The sequence below is a fragment of the Ranitomeya imitator genome, chromosome 1 (genome assembly GCF_032444005.1).
Source record: "Ranitomeya imitator isolate aRanImi1 chromosome 1, aRanImi1.pri, whole genome shotgun sequence".
Taxonomy (NCBI): Eukaryota; Metazoa; Chordata; class Amphibia; order Anura; family Dendrobatidae; genus Ranitomeya; species Ranitomeya imitator.
The window spans coordinates 701101492-701114191 of record NC_091282.1 but is presented as its reverse complement, the minus strand read 5'-3'; the positions used below and the strand labels follow the sequence as shown (position 1 = coordinate 701114191).

The 12700-nt window shown below is 48.0% G+C and overlaps 1 protein-coding gene across 1 annotated transcript in view; it reads right to left on the bottom strand.

Annotated features, from left to right (window-relative positions):
- Positions 1-9277, bottom strand: part of COX16 (cytochrome c oxidase assembly factor COX16) — a 137223-nt gene extending 127946 nt beyond the window's left edge. Inside the window, exon 1 of the mRNA XM_069731616.1 lies at positions 9121-9277. Coding sequence (XP_069587717.1) covers positions 9121-9186 — 66 coding nt within the window. The 5' untranslated portion in view covers positions 9187-9277. The remainder of the gene's footprint in view (positions 1-9120) is intronic.
- Between the last annotated feature and the right edge of the window lie 3423 nt (positions 9278-12700).

Genomic DNA, 12700 nt, shown 5'->3' with positions numbered 1-12700 from the left:
GTTTGGTCGCTGGAGAGCTGTCACACAGACAGCTCTCCAGCGACCAACGATGCCGGTAACCAGGGTAAACATCGGGTAACTAAGCGCAGGGCCGCGCTTAGTAACCCGATGTTTACCCTGGTTACCATCCTAAAAGTAAAAAAAAACAAACAGTACATACTTACCTACCGCTGTCTGTCCCCGGCGCTCTGCTTCTCTGCACTCCTCCTGTACTGGCTGTGAGCACAGCGGCCGGAAAGCAGAACGGTGACGTCACCGCTCTGCTTTCCGGCTGACCGACGCTCACAGCCAGTACAGGAGGAGTGCAGAGCACAGCGCTGGAGGACAGACGGCTGTAGGTAAGTATGTAGTGGTTGTTTTTTTTACTTTTAGGATGGTAACCAGGGTAAACATCGGGTTACTAAGCGCGGCCCTGCGCTTAGTTACCCGATGTTTACCCTGGTTACCAGTGAAGACATCGCTGAATCGGTGTCACACACGCCGATCCAGCGATGTCTGCGGGGAGTCCAGCGACCAAATAAAGTTCTGGACTTTCTTCCCCGACCAGCGACAGCACAGCAGGGGCCTGATCGCTGCTGCCTGTCACACTGGACGATATCGCTAGCGAGGACGCTGCAACGTCACGGATCGCTAGCGATATCGTCTAGTGTGACGGTACCTTAACAAAAGAGCTGTCTTTAGGGTTAGAATCTTAATTGAGGCAGAATCTAATGGCTCAAAAGGGGGTTGTGTTAACGCATCTAACACCAAGTTTAGATCCCATGGCGGCAATCTAGCAATATGAACTGGGTTACTACGCTCAGTAGCTTTAATAAAACTAGAAATCTATCTATTTCCCGCCACATTGCTGTTATATAGGGCTCCTAAAGCTGACACTTGAACCCTAAGAGTATTAACTGCCAGCCCCAATTCCCAGCCTTTCTGCAAGAATTCCAGAATAGCTGGAATTTAAACATGGTCTGTTAGGGGATGCTGATGAAATGCAAGAAATCTTTTCCAGACCTTAGAATACATTTTTGTAGTAACCTCCTTTCGGCTATTTAAAGGGAACCTGTCACCCCGTTTTTTCAAGATCAGCTAAAAATAGCGTTAAATAGGGGCAGAGCTGTGCTTTACATTAGTGTATTTTGTGAGCCTTTATTCCCCACCTATGCTGCCGAAATACCTTTGTAAAGTCGCCGTTTTGGGCTGTCACTCACGCTGGTCTGGTCAGGTGGGCGTGGTGACAGCGCTGTTTCTCCCCCAGATCTCTGTTGGTGGCGTAGTGGTGTGCGCATGTCCAACTGGCGAATCCACTGCGCAGCTTGATGGAAAAGAGCGTGATCTGCGCTATTCAGCCGTTTATCGGTGGGCGCGGCCATCTTCCTGAGGCCGCGCGTGCGCAGATGGTTCTTCTCGGCTTCCCGGGGCTTCAGGAAAATGGCCGCGGGATGCCGCGCGTGCGCAGATGGAGATCTCGGCGGCCATTTTCCTGAAGCCGAGTTCGCATCTCGGCTGCAGGAAAATGGCCGCGGCGATCGCCATCTGCGCATGCGCGGCATCCAACGGCGACTTTACAAAGGTATTTCGGCAGCATAGGTGGGGAATAAAGGCTCACAAAATACACTAATGTAAAGCACAGCTCTGCCCCTCTTTAACGCTATTTTTAGCTCATCTTGAAAAAACGGGGTGACAGGTTCCCTTTAACAAAGTAGATATTAAGGCTTCTGAAAATCCTCTCCGTTTTAGTAACTCCCTCTCAAATTCCACGCCGTCAAATGAAGACCCTCCATATTGGGATGACGAAATGGACCTTGAGAAAGGAGCCCCAGACTCACAGGTAACACCCAAGGATCGGTTACTGACATCGCTCTAAGAGAAATATGCCAGAAATGAGCCAGAAGTGAACAGAAGGTAAGATTAACCACTGTTAATAAATGTACTACATTTCATTCCTTTTCCGCAACACTTATTCTTATCATGCTGACATACGCTCTAACAGTTTTGGCTCCCTTACTCCTCACTCTCCTTCGCTATCCTCAAACCCCAGCACCCCCTAACCAAGTAATAGTCTCTCCTTTCCTCTTGCCTCCCCACCTGACCTCCTCTGCTGACCTGCTCCTCAACATCAGATCTCTCCTAACAAAACAAGCCGCCCACTCTCTTTCTCCCACCTGCTCTGTCTCTCTCTGCTTCTCCTCACAGCTGGAGACATACCGTATCTCCCAACCCTGGGCCCCTAAAGCTCATATCTCCTATTACTACCCCCTCCTATCGCTCCCTACCCAATATAAACACCCGAAATCTTGCCCACGTCAAATCCGTGCCCATGACACCCACCCCCCTGCACCCTCTCTCTGGATCACTATGGAATGCCAGCTCCATCTGCAATAAACTCCACGTGATTCACAACCTCTTTACCTCTCGTAATCTTTTCTTTCTGGGCATCACCGAAACATGGCTGACACCCTCTGTCAAAGCCTTCGCTGCTGCACTATGTTACGGTGGCCTCCACTTCACCCACACTCCTCACCCTGGTAACAAACATGGTGGAGGAGTGGGCCTTCTCCTTTCTTCCAACTGTACCTTTAACCCAATCCCACCTCTACCCTCCCTTATCCTCCCCTCTTTTGAAGTCCACTCTGTCCGCATCTACTCCCCCTACAACCTCTAAATGGCCATCATATACCGACCTCCGGGCCCGACCACTGCCTTTATTGACCAATTCTCCACCTGGCTCATTCACTTTCTGTCTACTGACATTCCCACCATCATCATGGATGACTTCAACATCCCCATTGACACCCACCAGTCAGCAGCCTCCAAACTCCTGTCCCTTACTTCATCCTTTGGACTTAGTCAGTGGTCCTCCTCAGCCACCCACACATACGGACACATATTAGACCTGGTCTTCACCCGTTTATGCTCCCTATCTAACTTCACAACCTCCCCTCTCCCTCTATCTGACCACCATCTACTCACTTTCTCATCCCTGTCCTCCTCACCTGTCACCCATGTCCAGCACCATGCGCACCCACGCAGGAACCTCGCACACCTAGGCACCAACACACTCTCTGACTCTATCCTACCACTGTCCTCGATATCCTCACTCCACGACAGACACTGCTTTCTACAATGCCACTCTTGCATCAGCTATTGACACGGTCGCCCCTGTCATGCATAGCAGAGTGCGACGAACCAATAGACAACCCTGGCACAATAACATCACTAAAAAGCTTCAACAAGTATCCAGAACTGTCGAACGGCGTTGGAAGAAAACGCATTCACAAGATGATTTCACTGCACTCAAACAAGCAACACTGGCATTCAAATCAGCTCTCACCTCTGCAAAACAGGCCTACTTCACAACCCTTGTATCTTCCTTATCCCATGACCCCAAACAGTTGTTCAACACTTTTAACTCCCTCCTCCGCCCAACCACTGCCCCCGAGTTCCCTAATCGTTGCCGAGGACTTTGCCACGCACTTCAAAAAGCTTTCTTTCTGCTTCGAAAATCTCAGATTGCAGTACACGAGTATGGGATTGAGCCCACTGAACAGCCGGTATACATGATGTCAATGACCCCAACAGAGACATTGCGTCTCTTAATGTTAGATCTGGATTTTTTCTCACTGCTCTGACTTTGTGAATAATCCTTTGTTTTTTGTCTTCTGGCAGAAAACATGACTGATCCCGGAGTTTAGAAGAATACCGAGGAAAACTTGACACGTTGAGGGTTCTAGTTTTGATTTCTTTAGGTTGATCAACCAAACAAGGTCCTGCAGAGATGATATTATACAGTTTAAGTGGGCCTTACATTGGATAACTGAATTTACAACTATCAGGAAATCATCCAAGTAGGGTACAACGAGGTTATCCTTTTCTCTGACATGGGCCATTACTTCCGCAATTATCTTAGTAAATACCCTCGGGGCCATGGACAGACCAAAAGGCATTGCAGCAAACTGAAAATGTCTAACCTGATCGTTTAGCTGCACCGCCATCCTGAGGAACTGCTGGTGATCCTTGTAAATGGGTAGATGGTAGTACGCATCTTTTAGATCCAGCACAGACATGTAACACCTGGGAAATAGAAGTTTATTTGTCGACCTAATGGACTTCATCTTAAAGGCACGATATTGTAGAAATTTATTTCATTTTCGCAAATTTATGATGGTCCTAAAGGATCCATCAGGCTTGGAAATCAAAAATAGAGGAGAGTAAAATCCCTCCCTTTCTTGATCCTTTGGAACTTCTACAATAACTTGCTTTTTTCCTTAACTGCTGAATTTCTATTTCTAGGGCCTGCTGTTGGTCCGAAGAATTAAGAGTAGTCAATACATAATGACTTGGAGGTATTTTGCAAAATTCCAATTTCAACCCTGATGCAACTATACCTAAGATCCAGCTACTGGATGTTCTCTTGGCCCATTGGTTAAAGAAATATTTTAATCTACCACCCAATGGGAGACCAGTTTTATCTATAGTTCCATTTGCGTCTTGATGATGAAGAGCCCCCGAAGTATGCACCTTTTTTCTTTTGCTCCGTCGGTTCCCAGTCTCGGTCTGAATGAGACCTCTGGAAAGGCATTCGTCTTCTGAAGGCATTTCTGAAAGTAGGATTAAATACCTTAGGAAATCCCTTTTTCCTATCCTCTGCCTTTGCAAGGATATCATCCAGCACAGGGCCAAATAGGTACTCACCCCTGCATGGAATAGTACACAATTTTGCTCTAGCTTGAGCATCACCTTTCCAGGTTTTAAGCCAGAGAGCTCGCCGGGCAGCATTCGAAAGACCTGCCGATCTGGCTGCCAACTTCAAAGAGTCTACCGATGCATCCGCCAAGTAAGCTACCCCTTCACAGATTTGAGAGTCTAGCAGTTTATCTCTAGGAACCTTAGCTTTAAGCTGGTCCTCCAGCTGACTTACCCAGACCATAATAGATCTGGCAGTACAGGTACTGGCAATCGCAGGCTTAAATGCTCCAGGTGACGATTCCCAAACCTTCTTTAAGAACATGTCCGCTTTTCTGTCAGATGGGTCCTTAAGAAGGTCTACATCTTCCAGTGGTAGAGTGGCTGACCTTGATGTGGAAGCTACAGCTGCATCCACTTTAGGGACTTTTACCCACTCAGACAAAAGTTCATCATCAAAGGGGTATCTCCTTTTTGCAGATGATGGTAAAAACCCCTTACCCTGTTTATCCCATTCACGCCTAACAAGATCTTTAACTGTGTCTACCACAGGGAAGGATTTGCAATTTTTCTGATATAATATCTTGGGTGGATCTAGGTTCCTTATTATCTGCGACTCCCATGGTCGTGCGAACCGCCTTTACTAACGCATCCATATTTTCTACAGAGAAGCATGGTCTTCCCTCCTCATCCAAGGAGGATGGTGATGAAGAGTCTGAACATTCACCCTCCTGTAGAGATGGGCTGGAATCAGACGATAAGCCCATACTAGGTTTTTCATGCAGTCTGCTTTTAAGGGAACATTTGATATCTTCCCTGATAAACGCTCTTAAGTCCGATGTACGGAGGGGAGCTTCTTCCTCTAAAGTACGACAAATACACACCTGACACAGCTTTTTAACATAGCTGTCTGGCAAGGGTACTGTGCATAATGCACACTGCTTGTGTTTGGTTTATGTTGTTTTTTTAACCTATAACAAAGCACAAGAAACGGAACAAGTCAGCTACCAGGTGTAGATCACACACTCCCCAAAGGCTGATCAAAGGAGTACCGGTTCCGGAGGAGGTGAATTGCCACGTGACACTGGGGTGCACGAACTGTGCCACCCCCGTACCACACTGCTGCTGCTTCTTGAACGGCTACTACCGCTCTTTCTGTGCTGCTCGGGCACCTCCACCTGAAGGTGCTCTGCATCCCCCACAGAGGACATCTTGCCGCACACTGCTCACCTGCTGCGGCTCTGTTTTAAGAAATGCTGCGCGCCTCCTCCCGCCCTCCCCCGGAAGTACTGCAACTACTTCCGTGTCATGAACGTGTTATCTTCCAGGGATGAGCGCCTGAGCAGCGCCGCACTCACACGACCCAGGGCGACATTACCCGGCCCCTGGGATCGCGACATCCTTATGCCCAGTTGAGGGGGGATCTACGAGCAGTACACCCCCGACGCTGCTTCCAGTGCCCAGTCTCTGCCGTTCCCACAGAGACCGTGCAGAGGCTGATGGACCTGGGTGAATTTTCAACCTGTAGGCTCCCATGCAGGACAGGAACCCAAACTGGAGAGGCGAGGAGGAGCGCCCCTTTCTAACCTGTAGGTTCCTGTCCTGATGGTGGGCGGATCCCCTCTCTCGTAATGGGTGCTGTCGTGGCGATAGGAAAAATCAGTTCTCTACTTACTGTCAATGAATGAGAACATGCTTATGTACATTCAGTGGCTGAAATCTAGTACAGTAGAACAAGGTTCTCCAATTCCATGGCACTGATGACCTATCCTAATTATAGGTGATCAATAAATGATGGGTGAGAATCGCTGCCATTAGTATTAGCGGTGGTCGGATGCAAGCACTGAACAGAGCAATTGTGGTCACCAACCACTATTCAGGAAAACAAAAGTAGATCTGCAGCAGCTGATATGAATTAATAGGAATTGTATAGTGCATGGATCCCTTCAGCCAGCCCCTCTTCCCTGTCTATGCCTGGATCCCATCAGCCAGCCCCTCTTCCCTGTCTATGCCTGGATCCCATCAGCCAGCCCCTCTTCCCTGTCTATGCCTGGATCCCATCAGCCAGCCCCTCTTCCCTGTCTATGCCTGAATCCCATCAGCCAGCCCCTCTTCCCTGTCTATGCCTGGATCCCATCAGCCAGCCCATTTTCCCTGTCTATGCATGGATCCCAGCAGCCAGCCCATCTTCCCTGTCTATGCATGGATCCCAGCAGCCAGCCCCTCTTCCCTGTCTATGCATGGATCCCATCAGCCAGCCCCTCTTCCCTGTCTATGCATGGATCCCATCAGCCAGCCCCTCTTCCCTGTCTATGCATGGATCCCATCAGCCAGCCCCTCTTCCCTGTCTATGCATGGATCCCATCAGCCAGCCCCTCTTTCCTGTCTATGCATGGATCCAGTCAGTCAGCCCCTCTTCCCTGTCTATGCAGGAATCCCGTCAGCCAGCCCCTCTTCCCTGTCTATGCAGGAATCCCATCAGTCAGCCCCTCTTCCCTGTCTATGCATGGATCCCATCAGCCAGCCCCTCTTCCCTGTCTATGCAGGAATCCCATCAGCCAGCCCCTCTTCCCTGTCTATGTATGGATCCCATCAGCCAGCCCCTCTTTCCTGTCTATGCATGGATCCCATCTGCCAGCCCCTCTTCCCTGTCTATGCAGGAATCACATCTGCAAGCCCCTCTTCCATGTCTATGCAGGAATCCCATCAGCCAGCCCCTCTTCCCTGTCTATGCAGGAATCCCATCAGCCAGCCCCTCTTCCCTGTCTATGCAGGAATCCCATCAGTCAGCCCCTCTTCCCTGTCTATGCAGGAATCCCATCAGTCAGCCCCTCTTCCCTGTCTATGCAGGAATCCCATCAGTCAGCCCCTCTTCCCTGTCTATGCAGGAATCCCATCTGCCAGCCCCTCTTCCCTGTCTATGCAGGAATCCCATCAGCCAGCCCCTCTTCCCTGTCTATGCAGGAATCCCATCAGCCAGCCCCTCTTCCCTGTCTATGCAGGAATCCCATCAGTCAGCCCCTCTTCCCTGTCTATGCAGGAATCCCATCAGTCAGCCCCTCTTCCCTGTCTATGCAGGAATCCCATCAGTCAGCCCCTCTTCCCTGTCTATGCATGGATCCCATCAGCCAGCCCCTCTTCCCTGTCTATGTATGGATCCCATCAGTCAGACCCTCTTCCCTGTCTATGTATGGATCCCATCTGCCAGCCCCTCTTCCCTGTCTATGCATGGATCCCAGCAGCCAGCCCCTCTTCCCTGTCTATGTAGGGATCCTATCAGCCAGCCCCTCTTCCCTGTCTATGTATGGATCCCATCAGCCAGCCCCTCTTCCCTGTCTATGCATGGATCCCAGCAGCCAGCCCCTCTTCCCTGTCTATGTAGGGATCCTATCAGCCAGCCCCTCTTCCCTGTCTATGTATGGATCCCATCTGCCAGCCCCTCTTCCCTGTCTATGTATGGATCCCAGCAGCCAGCCCCTCTTCCCTGTCTATGTAGGGATCCTATCAGCCAGCCCCTCTTCCCTGTCTATGTATGGATCCCAGCAGCCAGCCCCTCTTCCCTGTCTATGTAGGGATCCTATCAGCCAGCCCCTCTTCCCTGTCTATGCATGGATCCCAGCAGCCAGCCCCTCTTCCCTGTCTATGCAGGAATCCCATCTGCCAGCCCCTCTTCCCTGTCTATGCATGGATCCCAGCAGCCAGCCCCTCTTCCCTGTCTATGTATGGATCCCATCTGCCAGCCCCTCTTCCCTGTCTATGTATGGATCCCAGCAGCCAGCCCCTCTTCCCTGTCTATGTAGGGATCCTATCAGCCAGCCCCTCTTCCCTGTCTATGTATGGATCCCAGCAGCCAGCCCCTCTTCCCTGTCTATGTAGGGATCCTATCAGCCAGCCCCTCTTCCCTGTCTATGCATGGATCCCAGCAGCCAGCCCCTCTTCCCTGTCTATGTAGGGATCCTATCAGCCAGCCCCTCTTCCCTGTCTATGCATGGATCCCAGCAGCCAGCCCCCTCACAAACAGCTCTGCTGACGTGCCAATACAGGTATAACCATTCTGTCAGGTACAGATCAGGAGATTTCTGCCAGCAGGGCACATTTTTCTAACAGTATATTTTAAACCACATGTACAGATATTTTCTTCCTGCTGGACAATCCCTTTGCACCCATTATTACCCGCACACCTCTCAGGTGAGCGCAGGACTAGGTGTATATAGGAAGACAGAGCATGAATGTAATCAAAGAGTGTTTGCATTCACTGACAGCAAACACAGAACTTGAAAACAGAGATAAACTGAAATAAAGAAGATGTTATAACTTTTCATGCATAAATTAAGCAAACACAACCTCCCTGTACAATGGTGAAGCAGGTGCAAGGTGAGAACACTGACACACATTGGCACAAACCTAACTACATGTCAACACACGCAATGTGCACTGCGGGCTCACCAGCATAGGCACTCCATACCGCAGCGTTGGGTTCTGTTTACACGACAGCCATAACTTTTCCAACATTGTGCATTTCTTCTCCCTTATCGTCTTGAGGGGGAAGAATTTTAATGCAGCACACCTTACATCCGGGGCACTTAGATCAGCAACAGAAGAAGGAAAGGTCATTTGTTTACGTCACTATCATGTGATCAGCCACTCGGTTTCGTTTTCTCTTTATGTCCTTGATTTAAATGCCTCCGTGGGAAACAAGGAAAGTCACAATAGTTCCTTTTCTGGGCAGGCGTCCCGTGAGCTACACACCTTATACAATCTATAATAATAGCATAGATCAAACTATGTGCAGATGTGAGAAAATGAGGTGGTCACGGAGATAAGGATGCTGTGGGCATATCTGCCATGGTAAATGCAGGACACAGCTAAAGACGATTATATACTTGCTGTGTGACAGGAATTGTACTCCAAACTGATCATAATGTCATCAACTATAAGTCCTGGAGCTGTCAGGTCTGTCATGGTGTCATATAGGCATCCAATTTGGCCGCCATTCCAGCCCCACATCTTCACAACCATCGCACTGCATGGCATGGGTTGGTTGCCATAACTCACATATATGATGGTCAGGAGTCTGGAAAAGCTATGTCACGGTCTCAGTGAGGAGATGTAAATGGACAACTTGTACTGGGTTTTACCCAGCTTTACGCACCTCCATGGCAACTACCTGCATGCGATGGCTTGTGGCTGCATAATAAGGAAGGTAACACCTCAGATTTACTAGCAAAATTACTGTGGAGCACCACATGTTAGCGTGGCGGTGGCTGGGGTACAGTTGAAAAACCGTGGGCGACATTACCATGGTTTTCAATGTAGTCGTTTTTTTTTTTACAAATGGATTCCATTTATTTTACGCTTCACCTGTAAAAACACCACAGAAATGAAATGGCTGCAAAACACGAACATCTGTATATCGCCTAACTACACAGCTGCTTGAGAAGATTTTCCTGCAGCTTCCATCCACTTAACACCACAAGTGACGTGCCTAATGGCGCCATTAGGCCATGTTCACACATTAAGACCGTGGTCACACTGGCGACTAAAACGGAAGAGTGCAATGCGATAAAAAAAAAATTGCATTGCACTCGGACCGATGTTAAACTATGGGGCAGCTCCCAGCAGCCGATTTTTTTGTCGGCCGTTTTCCTCGGTCCGAGACAATCGCAGCATGCTGCATCGGATGCAATAAGCTAGTGTGACTCCAGCCTTAGTATTTGTGATAAATACAGAAGCGGTGACGTGTTTCTATTATACTTTTTCTCTGATTGTTCCACTGCTGGTTTTGTCTTACAAATACGGATGTAAAATACTGGGTACTGTATAGACTGGGTACAGGTCTCCAGGCCAGAACTCAACATACTCTTATATGCCTATGAAGCGGTTGAGTACGGGTCAGGAGATTTGCAGCCAATCTGTACATTGTGGTCTGTAGTCAGGACGTGAAACACGGATGAGTAAAAACAGCCTCATTTTATTTTTTTTTTTAGGTAAAGTGAAGTAAAACACATGCTCTGATTCAAGACCAGTTATGTGCATGCCAATCTTGATGATGGAGCAGGGTGATGTAATAGCACCTGTTCATTAAGAGGCACATGCCTCTTAAAAAAAATAAATAAATAGGTGCGCCTGAAAACTGGAGTCCGGTGCGTATTACCACAAATCTTACACTAGTCTGCGCCCATTCTAGTGGAGTTGGCCAGAACTGGCATAAAAATGGTAAAATTTGCTACATTTTTGCATAAAATTCATGTTGCACAAACATTTTGCGACTTTTTAAAGTGTTGTACACCAGAACTGGCGTAAAATGCTTTGATGAATTGGGACCTAAGGCCTCATTCAGACACATGTACTCATTATAGACCATGGGGTTGTTCACATCGCCATGTTATTTTGCGCACCTTGTGTTTGTTTTTATTCAAGTCACGGATCAAAATGACTCATATAGGTCTATGGGGCAGTGAAAAATCACATACAACACGTGAATGGCATCAATCTAGAATTTGTGTGCTGTCAGTGAGTAACATTGTAATGGATAGAAGATAGTTTGCAATTTCCCCCCCCCCCCCCCCATCAGTGAAAAATCACTGATGAGACTAATGGTGAAAACTGACACATGGACCAAATGGTGGTGAAACTCAGATGCAAAACATTGATGAGCAACAATCCTTGTTTTTACGTAGATGAAAAATCACAGACATCTGAAAAAGCCCTTCGAGTATGTTCACACAGAGGTTTTTGTGAAGTCTTTTTTACCACTCAAAAGGTACTTGAAAGACTCTTACTGTTTATTACTATTGAAAAATGATTTGCATTTTTAATTATCTTAGGGTATGTGCACACGGTCAGTAAATGCTGCAGGTTGGACTGTGCGTACTTGGGCAGCATACAACCTGCAGCGTCCAGATGTTGCAGTATAGTGGATGTGATTTCAAGAAATCCCATGCCCACTATGCTACGGGCGTCACAGACGTCCGAGGCTCACCCGCGGAGACGGTCATGTGGCGCCTCTTTCCAGACTGCAGCATGTCAATTTCTATTGCGGAGATGTCAGTCTCTACAAGATAAATGTCACCTGTACAATGTATTTGACGCATGTGGATTGACCTGCATTTAATAGATGCCAGCGCTTTGGACGCAGCGGACATGCGCTGCATCCAAAATGCTATCACTTCCGGATCATCTGTACATACCCTAGAGGTTTTCAAAATCATCAAGCATTTCAAAGAAGTGACATTTACATTCTTCAGGCATTTTCCTCTATGAAGATTCATATACTTTACAATAGAATCAATGGGAAGGTTGCAAAAATGTCACAAAGAAACCTAGGCGCCCATTTGAGCTTATTGTCAGCATGTTTTAGGCTTTTTCACCCCATAAAATTCTAACAGTGTAGTCATTGGTTAGAAGGGTTGTCCAGGCTCAGGGCTCACTCCCACTTGCGATTAAATTGGATGAATGCAATCCAATTAAAAATCGGATTGAATTCATACCAATTTAATCCTATGCTTCTGTTCTCAATGGTGTTTTTTTCCTACTCAATTGGATCGTGATCGGACAGGAAAAAAAAAACACCATGCTACAATTGCATGCGAAATTTGGATTGCGCGCACCCATATAAGTCTATGGGTGCGTGTAAAACTGTACTCAGATCCCATTGACGTCGGCAGCAGAGGAGATGGAGAAATTATTTTCTCTGTCTCCTCCACAGCTGTGCTGTGAACCTCTCTCATGTGAGAAGATCGGAGCACAGAGCACTGACACTTGGCTCACGCTCGCAACACAGCTGGAGCCGAATGTCATTAGCAAATCGCATCCAATGCTCTCGCATCAGATATGATACGCTATTGGGGTCCCATCCTTAGGGTTCACGTCTGCAGTAATTTTATGTGACTGCAGACTTGTGAATCCTCACATTGCGCACTGTCAGGATTCTCCAGTGCCGCGATTGGGTATTCGCTTGCCCGCAAATATATTGTCTGGGATCCGAATATTTGTCAGGACTTTCTTAATCCCACAAATCCCGAAT